This window comes from Sphaerodactylus townsendi, linkage group LG13 (assembly GCF_021028975.2).
Source record: "Sphaerodactylus townsendi isolate TG3544 linkage group LG13, MPM_Stown_v2.3, whole genome shotgun sequence".
Taxonomy (NCBI): Eukaryota; Metazoa; Chordata; class Lepidosauria; order Squamata; family Sphaerodactylidae; genus Sphaerodactylus; species Sphaerodactylus townsendi.
In genome coordinates, this window is record NC_059437.1 from 12,149,466 (window position 1) to 12,173,859 (window position 24,394).

The 24,394-nt window shown below is 44.6% G+C and overlaps 1 protein-coding gene across 3 annotated transcripts in view; it reads left to right on the top strand.

The window, feature by feature from the left end:
* DACH2 (dachshund family transcription factor 2) overlaps positions 1–24,394 on the top strand; it is a 433,391-nt gene that overhangs the window by 212,988 nt on the left and 196,009 nt on the right. Inside the window, exon 3 of one of the 3 annotated variants that reach the window (XM_048514020.1) lies at positions 20,812–20,898. The exons of the other annotated variants lie outside the window; for them this stretch is intronic. Coding sequence (XP_048369977.1) covers positions 20,812–20,898 — 87 coding nt within the window. The remainder of the gene's footprint in view (positions 1–20,811; positions 20,899–24,394) is intronic. 3 annotated transcript variants of the gene reach the window in all.

Consider the following 24,394-nt stretch of genomic DNA (forward strand, 5'->3'; position numbering starts at 1 on the left):
GTTTGGCCTTCCATGGATTTACTGTGTTTTTCCCCCCCAAAAAAATTAAGAATATTTCACTGAATGCTTAAACTCAGATTGGGATCTATTTATTACAGAATAGAAGCAACTGAACCATATTCCAGAACCTCTTTGCTTAGGTGCTTAAGGGAAAGGCAAGGGGTTGGCTTAAGGTAAGATCATAAGGAAACAGAGCCGTATTTTAAAAAGACAAAACAAAAAAACTAAAACCAGAGATGGCTGCCCCTGCAAAGGTTGGTGAAAAGTTTAGGTGTTGGACTGCGGAGCCCTAGATTCAAATCTGCCATCAAACACCCTAGGTGACCTTGGGCCGGTCATTTTCGCACAGCCTTTCTTGGCTTTCAGGGTTGTTGTGAAACCTAAATAGAGGAAGAGGAGAGCCGCATCTGCTGCTCTGAGCTCTTCTGGTGGAAGGGCAGAATAAACAAGATTCAGCCATTAGACAAAAAGAGTATAAATGGGGGCACATGGGGTGTAGCAAATCAAACACATTTTTACCATGCCACTAGAGCCAATGGAAAAAATAAAGGATTGTGGTGACTTCTAGAATTTGCAAACTTGTCTAACACGACAGTGAATCCAGTGAAGCTTTTCCCAGCAGGGAGCTTAGTGGTCAGAAAAAGCTTCACTTCTTTAATTTCAGTGCATCTAGTTGATGTTTAAAAGTGTCAAAAGGGGGCTGTTGAAAGTGCGGGGGGGGGGGGGGGGAAATCGAACCATCCGTCATAGCTGTGAGAAACCAACCAGTGTTTGCCTTTTCTTTTCTTGTTTTTAATTCAAAAGGAATTACGAACAATCAAAACAAACCGTGCTCCTTCAGAGTGACGGCCTCGCTTCCCTTCTTTGTGGAGAACGTTAACGGTTATAAATGGTTCTCGGTGACAATTCTGCAGTGAATTACTTTGATGTATGTGGCTAATAAATTAATATGATTAAGTTAATGAGCAGCGCAAGTGTTTGCCAAACTCGACAAAGTCCAGCTTCAGAATCCTGCTCCGCATTTGACTTTCCCCCTGTGGTGAGAGGATCACGGCTACCCACGCACTGTCATTGTGATAAATGGCAGATCCCACAGTACCCTGCGTTCCATCTGCTGTGCCCTCAAACTAGACCAAAACGAGAAGTATTTTATACAGATCACGTGCTCAGGAGAAATGCCTCACCGGATTGTAGAAAGCAGGGTTTCTCTACCAATAAAAATGAATAAATATTTATTTCATTTAGCCTTTATTTGGCATAAACAGTATAAAAATCACATCTAAATCGCATCAAAATACAAGCTTGCAACATATAACAAATGAAGTTGATTCATACATACTGTTGCTTATGGGATATTTCCAGCAGAAAGTTCGCAGCCATTTTACAGAACGTAGCATCAGAATTATTTAATAAGAACAATAGTCTGCTTAGTTCATCCAGCTCGCTAGGTATCATAGAAAGCAACCTAGAGTATTTGACTCTAATACTTGTCGATTTAGGACAACGGAATAATTGGTGAGTTAATGTTTCTAATTGATTTGCATCGCATGAACACACCCTTTTGCACATTTCTAGATTGTTATATCTACCTCGTAGTATGGCAGAAGGGAAAACATTGAAGTGAGCGAGTGAAAAAACTCTTCTCTGATCTGGATTGGTCAGATGATACAGATAGGAGGCCATTCTGTTATGTTGTAAGGGGATTGATAGATGTAAAGGTGAACAAGTTTTTCCTCGCTGCCAGAGTTAAATAGTTCCATTCTCTCACCAACAATTTTTGTTTTAATAATTTATATCTGAACAAGTTAAAGGTAGAAGGGAGTCAAGGGGTATACCAATTGATTCGATCTTCCTCTCTATCAGTGGCCCCTTCCGCACACACAAAATAATGCATTTTCAAACCACTTTCACAACTGTTTGCAAGTGGATTTTGCTATTCCGCACAGCTTCAAAAAGCACTGAAAGCAGTTTGAAAGTGCATTATTCTGCAGGTGCGGAATGAGCCAGTGAGAACCATGAATTACTCTGGGTATCTGATAGTATTAGGTGAACTAGAGAGTTCTTATTATGTGTATAATGCAAGTTCAGCCAAAATTTAAAGGCCCTCGACCAAGCCCTGTATACAAACTAGATGTTTAAGTCAGAGTATAATGATTGGTTAAATAAATCTAAATTGGGGTGTGCGTGTGTGTGTGGAAGGGGCAATTTTTATTGAATGTGGATTTAAGTTATTGGCACATGGTTTTTTGCTTTAAAAAAACCCCACCCTGCTTTATTGGCTTGTGTGTCCTCTTTGAATCTGTATTTCCTTTTCCCTATATCTGATATCAGCTTCTCTTTCCCAAGATATTGTCTTTAGATGTAAACCTGTAGACACGGCCTGTTTTTTTAAAACAATTTTTGTACAGCACCCTAGGCTCTTATTAATAAATCATTAGTAAATTATTATTTCTCAGAGAGGCTTCTGTCCAAGAAATCTTCCATCTAGGCATTCTGGCTCCGTGAGCATTTTACCACAGATGATCACGGCCTGATACAATTGTGTTTCTTATAGCCGCTACGTGTCTAGTCATAATGTGAATTGGCCATTAGTTATTTTCACCAAGACAAATAGCTGTGTATATATCTACTTAGAAAATGTTTATGCCGCTTCACCAGGGAGTCTTCTCAGAGCAGCTTACCCCATAAAACATAACCTAACCCTAACCTAATAAAAGTCTCTGGCCTGAGTAGGCCAGGCTAGCTCAATCTTGTCAGATCTCTGAAGCTAAGCAGGGTCCGCCCTGGCTAGTATTTGAATGGGAGATCTCCAAGGAATTCCAGGGTCATGGTGCGGAGGCGGGCAATGGCAAACCACCTCTGTTAGTCCCTCAAAAACCCTCCTGGGTTGCCATAGGTTGGCTGTGACTTGGCAGCACTTTCCACACACGCACAGAATGGGGTCTGCAACCTGAGGCTCTCCAGATGTTCTGGACTACAAATTTCATCAGCCCCTGCTAGCGTGGCCAATTGCTGGCAGGGGCTGATGAGAATTGTAGTCCATGAACATCTGGTGAGCCTCAGGTTGCAGACCCTGCCTGATCTCTTCAGACACTGTCACAAACATTACACCCATTACACTCCAACTCACGAGGTGAGTATCATTTCAACATTATCTTTCTATCACAAATATACACATGAGATCCTGATATCCAGAGAGAAGGACTATTTAAAGAAGAGCCATTCAAGTGAAATTTGAAATTCAGTTTGGAAACTCTCGTAAGAAAAAAACAGTTGTGCTCCTAGAGGAGTAAGGAAAAATAATACTTTGTACAACAATTATTGGCTTGACAAAGGACTGCCGAACTAAAAACCTAATCTAGAGGTTTTATAGCCATACCTGACGGCAGGTCACAGTGCCGATGCAGCGCTGCCCCACTGCTCCCATAGAGGCTTCTCGGTGGTGTGGGGAGTCTTTCAAGGCGAAACAACCTCCCCATTTGCCTCTATGGAAGTCAGTAGACTCATGCCACTTTTGTGGTGGCTAAAGTCTGAAGCAGGGCCTGCTAGCCTGATGCCAGCAAAGGCTGCCATGCCCCGGCCCACCCTTGCTGTGCCAGCAGTCGTGGCAGGGGCCCCGGGATGCTGGCAGAGTGCTCAGCATCATGTTCCAGCATCTGGGGGGCGGGGGAGCTGCACTCCGGCAGGATCACCCCTCTGCTGGGGTAAGTGCCCCAGGAGTATGAATCTGGTGGCACGGCAGCACTCTGCTACCAAGAGCAGATTTGGGCCCCCCTCTTTGGATGGGGCTCAAACTATTTGAACCCCACTGAATGAACAGGACAGGTCTGTCAGTATCCTCACACATTAAATCTCTCTTGCTCTATGTCAGAATGCTTCTTAACTTGTTAGTTTCAAGCAAACTCCTAAAATATAAAAAAAAAACCCAGACCACACCTGAACATGTGTGAAAATCAATTACGAGGACATAAAATTTCACAACTGAACTGAGAGTTCTAGGTCTGTTATTATCTTTTAATGAAAGAGGTGATGTCTTCTCTTGATCTGTGTTTTGGAACAACAGAAAAAGTAAGATTTCTAGTTTCAGTCAAACAGTTGCATTTAAAAAATCATGTGATACAGAGTCGCTCCCCTACCTGCACCACAGTCCTATATTCTTACAGTATCTTAAGATAGCTTCCTTGCAAAACTCTCGAAGGTAAGGTATTTAGGCATGCCTATACTCCGAAATAGTCAAATATGAACAGAAGTCGGGATGCTGGCCAAATGGAAGAATACTGACAACTTGGGTAGAACAAACACGTCGTGCTCTACAGATTGTACTGTTGTAATTATACCTAAATAAATGTTCCTTTATCATGCTCAGAGCTTCCTGTCTAGTGACTGATTGAAGGGAAACAGAAGAAATTCCTGAGAGAAGCTAGGAGCAGCAGTGGTGTAGTGGCTAAGAGCAGTGGCTAAGAGCAGGTGCACTCTGATCTGGAGGAACCAGGTTTGATTCCCAGCTCTGCCGCTTGAGTTGTGGAGGCTTATCTGGGGAATTCAGATTAGCCTGTGCACTCCCACACACGCCAGCTGGGTGACCTTGGGGTGGTCACAGCTTTGCGGAGCTCTCTCAGCCTCACCCACCTCACAGGGTGTTTGTTGTGAGGGGGGAAGGGAAAGGTGATTGTAAGCCCCTTTGATTCTCCTACAGGAGAGAAAGGGGGGATATAAATCCAAACTCTTCTTCTTCTTCTTAAAGTCATCACTCTACAAGTTTATCCCAATGGGAATCATAATAATCCTCCTTGATCATTTTAAGGTGCCTTCTTGAGTGCTGCAGTATATAATTTTAACTTTAATAGAAAAGTCTTCATCCAAGCCCAAGCTTCCCATTGCAGTGGCGTAGGAGCAGCAGTGGCGTAGGAGGTTAAGAGCTCGTGTATCTAATCTGGAGGAACCAGGTTTGATTCCCAGCTCTGCCGCCTGAGCTGTGGATGCTTATCTGGGGAATTCAGATTAGCCTGTACACTCCCACACACGCCAACTGAGTGACCTTGAGTCTCCTGCAGGAGAGAAAGGGGGGGGGGTATAAATCCAAACTCCTCCTCCTCCTCCTCCTTTCAGAAATGATTCTCTTAGTTCCTCTTGGCTGCCACACCCAATATCCAATTTGGAATTCCGGAGATGGAATGTGGGAATTTAATGTTATATGTGTACAATCGTTATACTAGTAGTTTCTACTTGTAGTACTCTGCCGGTGATAGAAGTTGTCAGAGTTGATAATAGTCATCCTTCCAAATCCTAAAACAATGGATTACTTGAACTTCCACAGACTTTTCTTTCTGGAGAACTTGTCAATGGAAGACTGAAAAAAGGAAGAGAAGCGAGGAAGATAGAAGACACAACTGGGGGAACTTTATGTCCTCAGGTTGAGGACATAATGTTCTTTCTATTGAGCTCATCTAGTTCCCCGGGCAAGGGCTAGAAGTTGACCTGGAAGAACCTGAAAGCCAGCCAGAGTTACCAAGGGGCAATATGAACAAACCAAAGTAGCTTTTTGTAGCAGATACTGGTTGTAATTTTTGGGAGCCTGGTCTATTTGAGAGAAGATAATCTTGTTTTGTGGACAGCAGGTCATCAGTAGTTCAGGACGAGGATTCCCCGTAACGTCCAAACAATTCAAAGGCTGGGTATCAGTTGAGACAATTCAAAGGCTGGGAATCAGTTGAGACCTCAAAAATTTCTACCGAACAGCTGGGACACTATTTCCCAGAGTTGCTAATGCTTTTCGCTCTGGGAGATCTGTCAGACTAAGATGCGATGATTCTAGAGCTCAAAGCAGTGGGCCTAGATCTGTGCAAAGCGTGACCGTTAACAGTAGTGCTTTCTATTTTGAAAAGTTATAAGGAAATTATAAGTTCCTCAACTGCTAATAGTAGTCATCACGTTTTCGAGGCCGCTGTAATCCTGTGGGCTTGCATTATGTTCTTGGATTGTAATTTGGTTCTTTTTAAAGGATTGTCACGGTCTCTCCACTGGAACATAAAAGAGAGTCATGTATTATAATAAAAATCTTAAGTGGTAACGGCAGCTCTTGGAATTGCTTGACTGATAGTGATGCCCCCTGTAGTCTGTACAGCCAATAGAAATAATGCGGACACTTATTTGCCTTTGACGTGAGAAAAGCAAGCCATCACACTTTTTAAGATGTACAGAATCCCAAATTGGATAAATATTTGCTTTATGGCACAGCATTTAATGTTATGTTTGCCATAATTTGCTGCCGTTCTGACAGACCGCGAATAAGAAGTTGGCCTAGCACTCCATAAAAATGCAGTAAATTAGATTAAAACGACTCCCCCTGAAATAATTATTCCATGTATTTATGAATTGTGAGAGAATGTGTGGTTTCTACCAAAGCCATTTATTTCCTCAGTCAAACTTAAGTAAGCAAAAGATCTTCTTTTCCTCCCTCCCCCTTTATTTCTGCCCTGTCAGGAGTTCCTCTGAAACTTTGTACATGGGTTAGGTTTTTGTAGTAGTATTAGTGATAACAGCAGCATCCATAGTACTTACAGGCCTCTGTACTCTTCTCCATTCTCATGTTGTACATGGTGCAGCTGCCGTTTAAGTGCTCTATGTCATAGCTTACATGACTATCAAAGGTATTCAAGGTATGCTACAGTTATGGTGCATGTCTTAAATCTTAAATATGAAACGAAAATGTTCACCTAGTCTACTCAAAGAAGTCTACCAGCAGAAAGCAAGTTCTGTCTCACCAAACATCCTTTGCTTTTGTTGTAACTGTTCTAGATGCCCAACAGCAGCATAAAAAAACCACTTAAGAACATAAGAACGTAAGAACTAGCCTGCTGGATCAGACCAGAGTCCATCTAGTCCAGCACTCTGCTACTCGCAGTGGCCCACCAGGTGCCTTTGGGAGCTCACGTGCAGGATGTGAAAGCAATGGCCTCCTCCTGCTGCTGCTCCTGAGCACCTGGTCTTCTAAGGCATTTGCAATCTGAGATCAAGGAGGATCAAGATTGGCTGCCATAGATCGACTTCTCCTCCATAAATCTGTCCAAGCCCCTTTTAAAGCTATCCAGGTTAGTGGCCATCAACACCTCCTGTGGCAGCATATTCCAAACACCAATCACATGTTGCGTGAAGAAGTGTTTCCTTTTATTAGTCCTAATTCTTCCCCCCAGCATTTTCACTGAATGCCCCCGGGTTCACTTCCATTTTTGCTGAAGGAGGAAATGCATTCTTAGGATCAATGCCCACCTGTTTCTTTATGCAACCCTTACTTGTGTAGAACGACCTTCACTTACCATCAGCACTGTCACTGAACAGCCAGTTTTGATTGGTTATACTGGGCTGTGTAGTTGTGCCTGATTCAGTTTGATCTCCCATGTGACTGATAGAGGAAGGAGACAAAAAATCATTTGGAGAAGGGGGAGGAGTTAGTCTGAAGAGCAATAGTCAGGGAAACAATAGTAATGAACATGCTGGTAATTAAAAACAAATAATAAATAGTGACTCATTTAGGTTCATACAATCATAGAATCATGGAGTTGGAAGAGCCCCCAAGGGCTATCAAGTCCAACACAAAATCCAAGCATTCCTGTCAGATGGTCATCCCGCCTCTCTTTAAAAACCTCCAAAGGAGACTCCACCACACTCCGAGGTAGTGCATTCCATTGTTGAATGGTGTTACCGTCAGGAAGTGTTTCTTAATGTTTAGGTGGAATCTCTTTTCCTTCACCTTGAACCCATTGGACCTAGTTTCTGGAGCAGCAGAAAACGAGCTTGCTCCCTCACCAACACAACCTCCGTTCAAATATCTAAACATGGCTATCATGTCACCTCTTAACCTTCTCTTGATCAAACCTAACATGCCCAGTTCCTTAAGTCTCTCCTCGTAGGGCATGTATTCCAGACCTTTTATCATTTTGGTTGCCCTCCTCTGGACCTGTTCCAGTTTGTCAATATCCTTCTTGAATTGTGGTGCCCAGAACTGTACACTATATGTTTTTCATGACCCTTTTCTATATCATTGCTTCCCAACGAGGTGGACTCATACCTCTAGGGATTCATGCTAGAGTGTTTGGGAGTGTGCAAAAAAAAAACGGGTTTGCTCATTTATTTTATTTATTTATTATTGAGATTTATATACCGCCCTACCCTCAGAGGGCTCTGGGCGGTGCACAACACAATTTCACAACAAAATACATCCAAAAAAAACGGGGCAAATAAACAAAATACAGACTAATAAGGCTCCATTAACTATAAATATAAAAATCTATTAAAATACAGCAATCAGTACAATAAATCGGCGCTCAGCAATAAACCCTTATTAAACCCTCCCAAGGAGAGAGGAAAGGTGGGTCCCAGTGGTGTTAAAGGGACCCCAGATATGAGAATGAAAGGGGGCATTCCAGTCAGCAGCTGGTCACTCCAAAGGAAGAGTTTTCCACCAGGCAGGGGCCAGGGCCATAAAAGCCCTGGCCTGAGTGGAGGTCAGCCGCATCATTGAAGGGCCGGGGACCAATAGATTGGCAGGGACATATGGGGTAATGTGGGGTACAATTTTAGAGAAATGGGTTGCCACGGAGTACGCGAGTGAGAAAAGGGTAGGAAGCTCTGTTCTAGATCACCAATTTCTAATTTATTTTCTTGCTTATTTCATTTATCACCTGCCCTTCTCCCAGTAGGAACCTAAAGCTACTTACATTGTGTCCTCTCCATTGCGGTAGGTTAGGCACAGAGTGTGTGATTGGTCCAGTGACCAAGCTTTGATGGCAGAGAGGGGATTTGAACCCGGGCCTCCCAGATCCTAGGGCCATGGTGGCGAACCTTTGGTACTCCAGATGTTATGGACTACAATTCCCATCCGCCTCTGTCAGCATGGCCAATTGGCCATGCTGACATGCTGGCCATGCTGGCCATGCTGACATGTTCGCTACCACTGTCCTAGGGCAACCAATGCACAACACTTGTTCTCTGTTTTCTGCTTCAGAAGCAAAACTAAAGGCTAGGAATCGCTTCTCCTGTTAAATTTGTCTGTTGGATATTAACGTGTGTCCTAAGGACACACAGATGATTATTGAGGTTAGTCACTTGACTGCTTCAACACCAAATTTGGGGCCAAAATGTACAAAAATGTAATCTTATCCCAATTAGAGACCTTCCTTATTAATCTGCAGCGCATGACTTTTACATGAAAAACAAGCACATGGATTGTAATGGATACATATCAATGTCAGTGACAAAAATCAAAATATCTTAATCCGAATGATGGTTTTTAAAAGTTACAGTGAGCTGTGTGCCAATGACGAGAAAGACCGTTTTGAGAAATTGGCTGGAAAGGGAAGAGCAACCTTTTTTTCTAAAAGAAAGCTACGATAACCTTTCAGGAGTTCCTTAACATGTTGAAAGAGTATGTCTACACTGACTTATTAAATTAGGCAAGGTCACCTTTTCATTTTATTAGCAGATTAGGAATGCCAGATCATGGACTTTGATTTGGGGAAAGGTAGCTGAATCATGCAGGAACATATGTCAAGTAGAAAATAGGCTGAAACAATGTTAAATCAATTTGAGGCAGCCCGGCTCCCTCCGCCTTCGTTGGCTTTAGCAGTGGGTGACTGTTCAGACAGGAGGAAATGGCTTAATTGACGATTATGTAATTCAAGATTTGATTAAATGGGTTTTTTGGATAATGACAGTCAGCAGTAAAAGACTTTGCATTAGTCCCTTATCTTCGGTTTGCCAACCTCTAGGTGGGGCCTGGAGGTCTCCCCAGTGGCGTAGCGCCAATTGGGCAGGGTGGGGTGTGATGCCCTGGTCAGGGCATGGCGTGGCAGATGGCGCCACGGCGGGGCGCAGGGCACACGTGCGCCCTGGGCGCAGTTCCCCCTCGCTCCACCTCTCGGTCTCCCAGACTTACAACTGACCTCCAGACTACAGAGTTCAGTTGCCCCGGAGGAAATGGCAGCTTCAGAAGGTGGACTCTATGACATCACATCCCGGCTAGAGTCCCTCCCCTTCCCAGACTCCATCCTCCTGAAGCTGTGCCCCCCCCCACCCCAGATCTCCAGGAATTGCTGAAGATATTACTGGCAACTCAAGCTTGTGTCAGGTATTTTCACCAGCATGTGAGATCTGTGGAAAGACTTTAATCCTTTCTTGCTTGTTTGTTTAACGTACGAATCCAATCCTAAAGCTATCTAAGGTAGGCTGTGCCTTTTTAAAGGAAAGAGCTTACATGCTTGATTTTAAATATACACATTTACCATACTCATGATCTCTTGAACCGGCAAATGGAGCCATGGGGTGCAAGGGCTATTCAGGGGTGCCATTTTGGGGGTGGGGGGTTACAGTAACGTTCATCAGCCTTGTCTTGGATATTGCAGAAGCATTTGCTGTTTGCTTGTTTCTTTAATGTCTTACGATAACAATCACAGCAATGCTAAGAACATAATTTAAAAAAACAGAAAAATTTGGGGGTTTGCCAAACTGGAGGTAATTTTTCAGCTTCCTTCCCCTGGCCCCCTTATGTTGTAGTTCATGCCCTTCCTATTAGGACTTACAAAAGGCATGCAGGCTAGAAAATCCCCCTGGAATTCTGCTGGTTCTTCTCATGATGCATCCAGTTTCCTTGAATGTGTGGAAGAATGTAGCAACACCTGTTTCAACACTCTCAGTGCAATCCTGTCATCCGGAGAACCGAGTTCAATTCCCCCCACTCTTCCACATTAGAGGTGGACTCTTAACTGGTGAAACAGGTTGTTTCCCCATTCCTCCATGTGAAGAGTGTTGGGTGACCTCGGTCTAATCACAGTTCTTTCGGAACTCTGTCAGCCTCACCTATCTTCCAAGGTAGGTAGAGGAAGGGAAACGAGTTTTTAAGCTCCTTTGAGACTTCTTATAGGAGACAAAGGTGGGGTATCAATCCAAACTCCTCCACCTTCTCCTCTTCCTCCCCACTTTCTGGGTAGACCCTTGACTGGGAGCATTCCCTCGCTTCTGGTGTCCCCTTTTCTTCCACCAGGGAACTTCTTCTTTGGTTCCTAATTTGGGAGGTTGAAGTGGCGTTGTGCAGCAGTGGCATAATGGTTAGGAGTAGGTATAATCTGGAGGAGCCAGGTTTGATTCCCTGCTCTGCAGGGAATTCAGATTAGCCTGTGCACTCCAACACACGCCACCTGGGTGACCTTGGGTTAGTCACAGTTCTTCGGAGCTCTCTCAGTCCCACCTACCTCACAGGGTGTTTGTGGTGAGGAGGGAAGGGAAATCCAACTCTCCTCCACTTCCTCCTCCTCCTCCTCTACCTCCTCTTCCTCCTCCACCACCTCCACCACCTCCACCACCTCCACCTCCACCACCACCTCCTCGCCCTCCTCCTTGTCCTCCTCCTTGTCCTCCTTGTCCTCCTTGTCCTCCTTGTCCTCCTTGTCCTCGTCCTCGTCCTCGTCCTCGTCCTCGTCCTCCTCCTCCTCCTCCTCCTCCTCCTCCTCCTCCTCCTCCTCCTCCTCCTCCTCCTCCTCCTCCTTCTTCTTCTTCTTCTTCTTCTTCTTCTAATATCTTTTCCATCCCCCCCTCCCTGGAAATGTTCTCTCCTTGGGGAGATGGTGGGAGCGAATGCTGATGTGCAGATGATGTCTTTGTGCGGTAGGCAAAAGTGTAAAGGGGCTGTTCCTCATATGCAAAAGAAAAAGATTTATTCCACTATCATTAACATCTCAATAGTCCTGGGAACATGTGCAGCAACGGTTCCTTTTACGCGAGGGATGAGCGGCACCCTCTCGGTGCTGAACCGAAAGCAATTGGCTTGGCCTTGGCAATCATGGAGCAGGTGACTAGATTATGCTGAAATCAGGCAGAAAATGTCCTCTTCTGGCCACTCAAGTGAATCAGTCGAATTACCAAGTGGCAAAACCAATCCAAGGCCTTGAGCCATCTGAGCTGCCACTTCCGATAAGTCAAGCCGTTGTTTATTCCGAAGCTGTTCTTTGTTTTGCTTTATTTATTTTTTTCAAAAGCTCATTCTCTGTCGCTTGCTATGCATATTTCAGCGGTTCTGTTTAGCAAATGCGAATCGGTGAGCACCGTTGGCTGCCTTTGGATACATGGCCTCCTCAGGCAGCCGTGTTAAAATAGCAAAGGGCCCGTCGCTGCCCGTTTAGGAAGCATCTGACCCCAGAGATGACCCACATAATGAGAATGTAATCTTAGGAGTCTCCCCCTCACCTGCCAAAAGAACAGAAGAGTGAGAATGTAGTAAAAATGGTATTGTCTCAGACTGGATAGGTATACCTGCCTGCTATTAATAGTGGACCACTCAGGATCATAAGAAAAACCGTGCTGGATCAGACCAGTGGTCCATGTAGTCTAGCATCCTGTTTTCAGTCAGTGGCCAACCACATGTTCCAGAGGGTCAAGAAAAGAAGCCAAGTCCTTCTCTGGACGTCACTTCCTAGCACTGGAATCTGTGAAGGTTCCTTTTGTCCACCAAGGCTAGTAGCCCTTGATGGGGTCTCCATGAGCCTGTCCCATTCTCTCTTCAAGGCCTGTATTCTAGTGGTCATCACTATCTCTACTGGCAGTGAACTCCATAACTGAATTTCTCATTGAGTACAGAAGTACCAGTTCTTGCCACTGTTATTGGCCTGGTGAAATATTAATCATAACCAAGGGAAGGGGACAGGGACCCACAGCAGCTCCTGAACTTGAGTGATATCGGACAGGAATGTTACCCCTGTACCACCATGCAGTGCTGATCCTAGGATGGGAAGGTGGGAATACATGACCCATGCTAAGAGTGGGTAGGCTGCCATCACAGTGTGGCGGTTAGACTGTCAGACTAGGATGCAAGAGACCCATGTTCAAATCCCGACTCTGCTACAGAAGCTTGCTGGGAGACCTTGGGCCAGTCATGGACTTTCAGTATAATGTCCCTTATGAAGTTGTTGGGAGGAAGAAAGGGGGAAGGAACATTGCAGTGAGCTCCTTAGAGGAAAGGTGGGGCGAAGATGTTCGGCACAGATACAAATAAAACTGCTGGACCAGCAGGGAACCTTTGTTTTGTAATAGGTAAAATCAGATCAAACGATACTCCCTTATTCCGATAAAAGTTTCAGATCACTGGACTGGCTCTCTGTGAGAGCACCTCTGCCTTGCCTTCTTACTTGCCACTTGGTAGGATCTCTCTCCCAGTGACGTACCGCTAATGGGGACATGGGGTAAGACTGTCACGAGGGGGGGACCGGGCAGCCCCCACATGATGAAATGGCATGCACCCAAGTGCCCACCGCCGAGCCCTGCCCCCCTCCTGGCCTCCCTACAAGCCAGCTTCTGCCCTCCCCAGGTCCTGCAGGAGCTGGCCTGCAGGGAGGGCGGGGTACTACAGTGCTCGTCCGAGCCATTCCCTTCCCCCAGCCCTAGCCTCCCCTGGCCTCCCTGCTGGCTCCCGCAAGTGGGACGCAGGGAGCCGGGCCGGGGGGCGGGGAGGGAGGTGGTCATGCCCCCGGATACCATTTAAGCTTGGTACCCCCCTGCTCTCTCCACACTGGACCGTTCTTGCCACTTCTTACTTGCCTTGGTAGGATCTCTCTCCCGGTGGCGTACCGGGTTTGTTTGTTTTTTAACAAGGCCCACAGTGGAGTAGGCAGCCCTTTAGCATGCATCTCACATTTTATCTGGGTAAGCGGGTTAGAAGGCCAGATCTTGAAAGCTCAGTCCTGATTAGTACTTGGAGAGGAGATCTCCCAGGAAGTCTAGAGCTGCTACATACAGGCAAACAGCGGCAAACCAGCCCTATTTGTCTCATGCCTTGAAACCCCTATGGAGTTGCCATCAACTGTCTGCAACTTAATGGCACTTTCCACCACCAAATAGGTTAGGTCAAAAGAGAGTTGCCGGTTTGACCCAAAATCAGAGAGCTTCACAGAGCAGTGGAAAATCAGAGAGCTTCACAGAGCCCTAGCCCCATTACACTACACTACTGTAGGTGATTTTTGACTTCAGGTGCCTGTTTCTCTAGTGACTTCAGGTGCCTGTTTCTCTAGGTATTATGCTGCTGTGGCTCTTGGACATTTGTCTAGTGGGGTCTGTGTAGGAACCGGAGCAGAAATACAAAAAATACATACATGCATAAGCTTTTATCGGCATCAAAAATGTAATCTATCATAATTAAAAGGAGACACAGTTGATTAACATTAAAAAGCAGTATAAAAGAGAACAGAAAACAAAATTTATTTATTTATTTATAATCATTTTTATATACTGCCCCTCCCCCGAAGGGCTCTGGGCAGTGAACAACACAATAACAACAATTCAACAATTCACATTAAAACCCCATTTAAAACAGCGGATTAAAAAAAATGATAAAAATACATATATATTTTGCAATACCTAAAATTAACGCTTATTCCTAACAGCGCGAAGGTTAATAGTGCCCGGTAGGAAACTAGCTACCCTCTCACACAAACACAAAAATAAAATGCCCAAGCAGGCATATAAAAAACAAACAGAAAATCCCCATGTAATGTCTGGTAAACTGTGTGTGTGTGTTCAGTGCAATCAAGTTGCTTCCAACTTACGGAGACTCTATGAATTAACGTTCTCTAGAATTTCCTATCATCAACAGCCTTGCTCGGCTCTTGTAGACTGAGGGCTGTGGTTTCCTTTATGGAGTCCGTCCGGCTCATGTTGGGTCTTCCCAAACTGTGAAGTTCCTGCAGACTACAAATTGAAAAACACCCCAAGAACATGGACGGATGTGACAAGCATATACAGTGGAACCTCGATTTTCGTTGGTAATCCATCCGAAAAGAATGGATGAAAACCGAAACCGGTGAAAACTGAGGCAAACTTTTGCATAGGAATCAATGTAAATCCAGTTAATCCATTCTAGGCACTCCAAAAAACATACCCCAAACACATCTTTTTGGTGAATAAACATAGTGCAGTGATCGCGTGCCGGGGCAGAGCAAGGGGAAACTGCGTCCAGGGCACACGTGTGCCCTGTGCCCCTACCACACCCCCGTCCACACCCGCCCTGCCCTGGAATGCCCCTGGAATGCCCCAATACACCCCCGCCCCACCCTCGGAATGCCCTCACAGGGGTGCGCACCAAGTGCATCGCGCACCTCTCCCCCCCTTGGCGCTATGTCACTGCTGAGTGCCCAAACCGGGACAATGGCACGCGTGCCCACAAAGAGGGCTCTGAGTGCCACCTCTGGCACGCATGCCATAGGTTCGCCACCACTGACATAGTGTTTAATGCTGAAAACAGTAACAAACAATAACACTAGGACCAGCTTCAGAGCCAGTGGACCAACGTCGCACCAGAATGCTGTCCAAAGAGGTCTGTTTCTGACGACTCTTTAAGATTTGTCTGAAATGGGGCAAGACAGCCTGCAACATGTCTGAAATGGGGCAAGACATGGCCTGCAACAGCTTTGTCCGGGTGATTTTTCTCCACAAACCCCTGCACCTTACTGCAAATTGATGAAAACTGAGGCAAATTGATGAAAATCGAGGCAAACCGATGAGAACCGAGACAAATTTTTCACTGAAAAAATCGATGAAAACCGAAGGCAATGAAAACTGAGGTTCCACTGTATTAGTAAAGAACAATGAACAGTATAAATGTAGATGTATACGGAACATCAGAAAGGGGTAGATCAGCAATACTGACTCCATGGCTTTCAGAGCACCACAGTCACATTTACCCTCAGCCATAAGAGCCACGAGAAGACAAGAGTCACTGGAAAAGGCAATAGTGCCGGGAAGATTGAAGGGACATGTAGAAGAGGAAGACTTACCATGATGGCTTGACTCTGTAAAGAAAGCCTCGACCCTTTGTTTATGAGACCTGAGCAAGGCTATTAGCGATAGGGCAGTGATGGCGAACCTTTTTGAGACCGAGTGCCCAAATTGCAACCCAAACCCCACTTATTTATCGCAAAGTGCCAACATGGCAATTTAACCTGAATGCTGAGGTTTTAGTTTAGAAAAAAACGGTTGGCTCCCTATTCCTCTGCTCCACCCACTCGAGCAGGGGGCAGCCTGCTCTAGCCTCCAGCAAGTCCTGCGTGCACCACTCTGTGCCTCTCTAGCATCTCTGCCTCCTCTGCGCGCCCCCCCCCCCCTCAGGCAGCAGCCACCCGGAGCACAGGCACCAGGCCCGCCAGCTAAGTCCTCCCTGCTCACCTTGGTGCGCGCACGTTGTTCTCAGTGGCCCAGGTCAGTCTAGATGTGTGTGTGTGGGGGGGTGATTTTCCATCCCCCACATGATGAACTCTGTGTGCGCGTGCCCACAGAGAGGGCTCTGAGTGCCACCTCTGGTACCCGTGCCATAGGTTCGCCATCACTGCGATAGGGTGTTGTGGAGATCATGAATTCAGAGGGTCGCCAAAAGTCAGAAGCAGACGCACAACACACACGCGCACACACACATAAGAGCTTCATGATGTGCCCTATGTGCTTCTCCACCGAATGCACACAAAATAACAGTTTGTCTTTCCCTACCCTTGTTGAACCTTCACCTTCTGTTCTGTATCTGGAGTGAGGAAGGCAGACTTATGACACAAAGCAGTGTGCAAGCTTCTGAGTCCTTCAGAGCTCTTTATTATGCGGGATGTCAAAAGACAGACGCTACCCTGTGTTAAAAGTACCCTTCAAGTTGTTCTTTAATGCTGCAAGAGATGGGGTGGTTAGAACCTCACACCATACTAAACGGAAACCACTTGCTATCACAAGCTCCGGACTCACCTGAGTCCTAATCAGCTCATATTTGTGGCATGGGGCAGGAGCAGGGCACGGAGAGGAGCTCTCTCAGCCAGCTCTAGCAGGCAGTGTTGGCTTGGGGGCAGGACAGCAGTGCCAGATGAAATCTTCTGGTCTTCTTCCTGAAGTGCCTGCTGGGAAAGACAGGTGGTCATGTGGACTTGCAGCCTGGGGACATTGTGTTGGCCCTCCCTCCCCCCTTATAGCTGGAAGCAGGCAAGGCTGTACTCTCTTTCCAGCCACATATCTTGGGGCAGGGGTTCACTCTTCTGGCAGTTTGGGGATAGGGCCGTGTGAGTGGAGGCTGTGTCTGCATACCTGCCTCCCCCATTTGAGAGCCCCCTTAAAGGCTCTGGGGGATGCCCAGTTCGGGGACTATCAGCTGATTCCCCCTCAACAGGTGATAGGGGAACCACACAAATGCTTGTGGCCAGGTGGATCCCATGTATTGGCACTGCACGGACCCCCCCCCCCCTGGCAGACTGGCTGGAAGGACAGGGTAGCAGATGGGTTGCCCATCCCCATGTTGCGTCCGTGCTCCTGCAATTGTAGCGAATAAAAACTGTAGCCTAATTGTTCCCCTCAATAGTTGCCTCCTTTCTGGCCAAGGGACTGCAAACCTTACTGGACATCCATCCATCTTCCTGAAACATAGGGTGGGTGCCACACTGGGGAGTGGTACATAGAAGAGCCGCAGGTGGCATGCCACAGAGTTTTGCTGGAGTAGATCTTCATCAGACCATTTCTGTGTTACCCAGTTCATTCCGTTTCCTCTCATTTCTGCTGCATAAGATGCAAAATAACGTCAGCACATGGTTTGAGCAGAAAAACCCAGAAATAGTCCGATGACGATCCACTCAGAACAGAGTTTGGCTGGCAATCTGTTGTTTGTCATGTATCAACTCCCTTTTTTTGATGTTTTGTATGTTTCTCCATTAATACTGTTTATTTTTCTATATGTGTACACACTTATCATTGGTGAATGGAATATTGTTTACAATTGGAGGCTTGTCACATTTCTTAACGTTGTGGGTTCAGATGGTGTTTTCAATTTGTGATTTACAAGGCTATTTCTGATGTACCTTTTTGTACTTGTTTACTTGGTTTCTGCACAGGAGCTGCCATTTTTGTTTTGCCTGTGAGTAAAATATACCTTTTCAGTTCCCTTTTTCAACAGGCTGCGTGGTAGGACAGGGTCTCCAGAACCTTACAGATGGGTCTTTTGCTTTGGAAGTGTTCTTAACGGGTTTCCTTTAAGATAAATGCTTGTTAATCCCAGGACTCTGACAAGTAACATTAGCTGCCGGAGCAGACCATCCACTGTGCTGTAAACACTGGTGCACCTGAAACAGTAATCATTCCTTTCCAGTATATTATTAAATTAACTGCACAGGGATTTTTTTTCCCCCTTTCCCCCTGTGAGTTGATGCATAAATGACATGATTTACCCTCCAATAAATCTAACGTCAGATCGAGCCGTGGCAGTGTTCACATACTTTTCGGTCCCATGACAGATTATTTTTGATTGCTGCAGGAGTTTACAACAGCTTGAAACCATTCAGATTTAAAGGCATCATTGAAATTTTACAGTGTACCTGACTCGTACGAGAGGCAGGCATTGGCCAGGCCGAGGAAACGAATTTAAGTAGTGCTGTTCAAGGGTAGAGGGAGTCTGGATAAAGCCTGCAGTTGGAATAGGGTGGTTTAAAAAAAAATAAAATCCACGTAGAGCTCAGTTTTGATCCCCACTTGTGATTGTTCGTGTGCCTTTAGATCAGTGATGGCGAACCTTTTTGAGACCGAGCGCCCAAATTGCAACTCAAAACCCACTTATTTATCGCAAAGTGCCAACACGGCAATGTAACTCAAATACTGAGGTTTTAGTTTAGAAAAAACGGTTGGCTCCGAGGCATGCGTTACTCGGGAGTAAGCTTGGTGGTAGTCGGTGGCTTTGCTTTGAAGCAACTGTGCAATTCTTCCAATGGGTGAATCACGACCCTAGGAGGGTTTACTCAGAAGCAAGCCCCATTGCTAGCAACCGAGCTTACTCCCAGGTAAAGGATTGCACTTTAGTTCTTTGCATGAAAATCAGTGGGGTTTAACAGCACTTAACAGGATTACCTACATTGCTTCCCCAAAACTAGGTCTTAGGTTTAATGCTAATATTCAAGCCCAGTGACCTAGGCCAGCCTAGATGTGTGTGGGGGGGGGGGGCACTCTGTTTGTGCGTGCCCACAGAGAGGGCTCTGAGTGCCACCTCTGGCACCCGTGTCATAGGTTCGCCACCACTGCTTTAGATGCATAGGACATCCTTGAACTATTCTGCAGTGCTTCCTATTAGAGCTGTGTTAAGAGCTCATGGGGTGTTGGGCAAGATTTGAGGATTTGTTAACTAGTAGGATGTGGAACAGATCTCAGTCACTATGAAGCCCCACCGTCAGTCATGGTTATTGGACCATGGACAGTTCTCAATGACCAGTGTTCTGGCAAAGTCCAAAGCCCAGTTGAGTCCATACATGGGCTAGTCTAAATAATATAATAATCACAGAAAAGTTTCCATTTTCACATGACGTGTATGTATTTTTTTTTAGAAGTGCTGCCACATGCCACTGATATGTTAAATTGATAGCTTGTGACCTCAGGAATCCACTTTAAGAATTCTGTATTAGTCTTTTATAATATTTTTAGACCATGACATTCTAAATGGTTATATTATGCTCACGGGGAAGGAGGCATGTGATATCTTTCATCAGACAGTTCTGAATCTAAACCATTCGAGAGACGTGTTGACATTTTCTTTCTAAAATATTGCCTTCTAACTTCTGCCTTTAAAAATCTAGCAGTGACTTGGGATAGGAAGTGCCCAGAGCTCTAGAAAGGGTGGAAAGAGAGGGGCACTGTATCGTGATTAGCATTGGCAGCAGTCAGCACATGGGGCCCACGGCATCACCTCACAACCAGGAATATGACCAGATATATCATTTAGACCAGGGGTGTCCAACTGTGGTGCTTCAGATGTTCATGGACTACAGTTCCCATCAGCCCCTGCTGGCAATTGTCCAATTGAAAAAGGATTGTAGTCTATGAACATCTGAAGCGCCAAAGTTGGACACCTCTGATTTAGAGTACTTACCCTTAGGCTGTTTGTTGTATAGTGGGGTCTTCCTACATTTCTTAGTTTACATGCGAGGAAGTGCCTCATTAATTTTTCTGACGCCAGCTGCCATGCTCCTGGGTCGGAAGAAGCCTGTTTCCCCTATTTTGGAGTCTTTTAAACAATCTATTATTCCTGTGATAGTCTGAAAGTTTCACATTTTTTTAAAAAAGAGGAAACCCCATTGATCCCTTGGAAATGCCACCTGAGGAGTGGTCAGAACTTCTCCTGCATGTACAGGGATAGGTGGAGAGGAAAACCCGAAGGAAGCCAAATGCACGCTGGACTTCTTTGTTTTCCCCCACTTATGCAAACTGCAGGGATTATCTGATCTGTGGTGCCGTGAGTTTGGAAGTGGGAAACATGTTCACAGAGAAGGTAATAAGTCTGTAGACATAGGAAGCGGGAGAACAGTAGCCGTAACCTGTGGCTGATGCTTGGGAAAAGGCACTGCATTGCAAAGGGAAAATATATCAAACGGAAACGTCCATAGCTTAATGTCAAGATGTTATGGCTAGATCTGTTCTAATTGCCAGAACTCTGTGACCAATAAAAGCTGGTCCAAGGCAGGATCCCGAATAGTTATATGATCCTGACATTTCATAGACTCAATGACATGGAAGAACATTCAGTCATGGAGTCTTCTATTAATGACTAAAAATAGTGCTGGTCCATGTAGGGCTGTACCATATGGTGTTTCTGAATGTGTCTGTGTCATGCACAGCTCGGAGTTCTGCGAGCTCTAAAATGAATGAAGGTTTCCTCTAAGGAAGTTTTGAAATCTGAACATTCCATCCTTCCTGCTCTGTCTGTATTTATAAGTAGTGCTAGATTAAAGATAGCATTCCGGTTCCATACTATGTAAATGCTTTTAACAGTGTTTTTCTTTCCAGATATAAGAACTTTGTTTTTCCTTGATGAAACCCACAAAAAGTTTGCAGAGCTCAAGACTCTTCAAATACAAGGTGTTTACTCCTATTTATATATTGTACGAATTATATTTTTCCCTCTAGAATGTAAGTTTTACCTGACCTGTGTTTTGTATTGCTGCATAAACTTTTCGATGCTTCCATTTGTATTGTTTGAATTTGCACCTGCTTGAGTTAAAGCTTCAGTGAAAGTATTTTGACTTTCCACTCAAAAGAAACAAAAGGAAGAAATTCTTCACATGATGTATCATGTGCCTATGACTATCCCAAAATGGTTGATGCTTTTCAGAAATAAACTTAGGCTATAAATGGAGATTACATTTAAATGGTAGCTGCTAGTCATGAGAGCTGAAAATGGAGCTTCCACATTTAGAGGCAATATACCTTCAGTTGGCAGAGGCTGTGGATAAACAATGGGAATACTGTTGTCTCCATCACATCCTGATATGGAGCTTCTCAAAGCCCATTTCTGGTGACATGGTGCCAGTCCAGATGGATCTTTATTCGAATCTGAAAAGGTACTTACATGTCTTTTTGGCTGAACTGTGTATTAAATCGGTCCATTTCCTTGTACTCAACACTGTTTTTTGAAGATATAGTTAGATTTGCTAACAAAAAGGAAAAAAATAGGAGAGAGGGGAGAAGTTAAAAAGGTATAATCACACAGCCACCCAAATCCCAGAAAATATTAGAATAATAAATAACAACCTATTAAACAGAACAAGCCTGATGAATCAAGGGTAAATGTGGTTTGCTTTTCTAGAAAGTAATATAGGAGTCTTTTTATGTGTGTGATCTATGGAACGTGTAAACTCCTAGTTTCCAATCTAAGCAAGGAAGAATGAAGCTGTGCAGTACAGCATGAGTCAACAGATGAGAGCCAGAAAAGCAAAAATCTGAACCAGTTGAAAAGTTTGTGTTTTTCCTTTAAGTGGGAGGGAGCCCACACAGGCTCAGGGGATGAAGAAAATTGGGGAAAGGAATCATCATTTTAATATATTTAACCTTGACTTTAAAAAGTTAAGGGTGAGTCTATCTAGCTTTATAGGTAACCAAGTTACAGGTGAAAAGCCTGTGGCATGGACAAGGGGGACTTGTTGTACTCCTGGGTAGGAAAAGGAAGGCCCACAAGCCTGCTTGCCTGCCCTATGCTATAAAACCTGATAGTCTGTAAGGCAGCAAGCAAAGAGCCCATAGCTTAGAATAGAATAGAATAGAATAGAATAGAATAGAATAGAATAGAATAGAATAGAATCTTTATTGGCCAAGTGTGATTGGACACACAAGGAATTTGTCTCCGGTGCATATGCTCTCAGTGTACATAAAAGAAAAAATACTCAAGCACATTCTTTGTGTACCCAAGGGTCCAGGTTTGGTCCCTATCATCTCCCCTTCAAGGATCTTTGGTACTAGGCTGGAAAAGAGGACTCTCTGAGTTCTCAGCTGCATGGACCAATGGCCTAACTACTCAGTATGAAACAACTTGACTCTTGTGTTTGTGAGTGGACCTGTGAATTGTGGCCTCCTTGCTAAAAAGCTTGGCTGATAGAGGCTGATGTTGAGATGAATGCGGCCTCAAATTTTCCTTTCCTGTGGCATACTCCTAACACCTTCTGCATGCTCTCCCTGGAGGTCCTCCATCCCATAGGAGCAGTGTTTGGGGGCCATTTGGGGCTATTAGCAGAAGGGGGAGTGGCATGGAAGTCAGACATTTCTGTGAAGGGAAATCTTTCCATCCAATGAAATTGCCGATAGAAACCAATCTGTTATCTTTTGATATAGCAACATCGTTAGCCTGATATAGACCATCCTGGTCTGCAAGGAACCTTCAGAACTCATACAAGGGCTTTCTCATTCGTTGGACCCTTATATTCATGCACTTCCCAGATACAGGTCTCGAACTGCCCCATCATTGATGAGAAATGCACAAGTGTTCTGTTCGAGTATTATAGCATTGGAGTATGCACATTATGACAGGGAATTCATGACTGACAGCCAAGCCACAGTTGCTATCAGATCCCAGAGTGATTTGTTCTGAAAGTCCGCTTCAGTATCTTGAAACCTTTGGTCCTTGCTTTGGCAATACGCGTGCCCCATTGCTTGTGCATTCAACCTTTCCTTCTGACCCATGAGATTTCCACTACAAAGGAACCAGGAACCACTCTAGTGTTTATACTCCAGATGTAGCTGCATAGCATCTGGACTAAGTCATCTGTGCACCTGCAAACTAACGTTTTCCACGTGTCGCAGCATAATGGCTTAAGTAATACCACAACCTCTTCTCTAATGACTTCAAAGGAAGCCAAGGCCACGCTTAGATTGAAAGCATGTATTATTTGTCATTCTTAGAAGTTCTCTATATTAACTCTGATAGCTAATGGATTCTGGTTGAGCAATATGTGTAATCATAGGCAAGGAACATGTTTTGGGCGCACTTTTCAGGAATTGCTAAACATGTGCAGTGTGTTCACACAAGCAAATAATTCTGGAAAACGAAGGAGACGTATGCTTTCAATTGAGGTTCAGTCTGCTGTTTGGTTGATGTCTTTTTAGTATTTCTATCATCTCATAATTTTCTCCAGAGGTACAGGGGAAGGGGGAAGCAATTTGTATCGTTGGAGGAGGAGGAGAAATTGCTAATTGAAGCCATGTAATAAAACTGCAATTTGGGAGGAAAACTATTAGTTTTTAAAATTTAAAACTATTTTTAGGCTATTATTTTTAAAATCACTTCTGTATTTTTAAAGAGGGCCGTAAAGCGATGTTGGGAGTCAGCACTTTTCGTTTTTCTCCCCCAAATGTTCTCGTTCAGGGTTTTTTGTGTGTGTGTGTTGTTGGTTTTTTTGCATGAATAGTTAAATCTTTATAAAACAGAGACTAAAATTAATTGAAAGAACTCTGATGGAATGTTTTTGTTTGCATTTTAATAAATTGCACTGTAAATGTCTTCTCTCTCCACCCCCACCCCCCACCCTCTGGTGATGGGCTGGTTGGTAGCCCGATTCTTCTCTCTGAGATAATTTATGGAAACAGCTACTGTGCTAATGAAGAGGAGGGAACATAATCAAGCTTTTATTAAGAGATTTTCTGATTTGTTAGGCCGGCTTCATTATCGTAACTGGTTGTGGTTGTATCTATATTAATTTTGAACAAAACGCTGGTTAACAAATTCTGTGGAACCAAAGTACTTACATTGGTTGGCAGTCCCAAACTGTAAGACTGTGGGGTTTGGTTCTCTCTGCTCCAGAGCAGAGGGATATGTGGAGGAACCTTTAGCAGATTGTGTTTTTTGTGTTGTTTTTGTCTTCTATGCCAGTGCCTGTGACTTGTAAGCGAGTTTCTTGGTAGAACATCTGCATGGAAGAGGTGCTGGGATTCCTACTCAGCTGAGTTTAGGAGGAATGAATTTGTTCAAATCTGTCCAAAATGGCCCCAGCAAATATAAATTATTCCCCAAAACACTTATATTTGCTGAGCCTTTAAAATCTATATTTTCTTTATTTATTTCCTGTGTTTCTCTGTAGTGGGGATT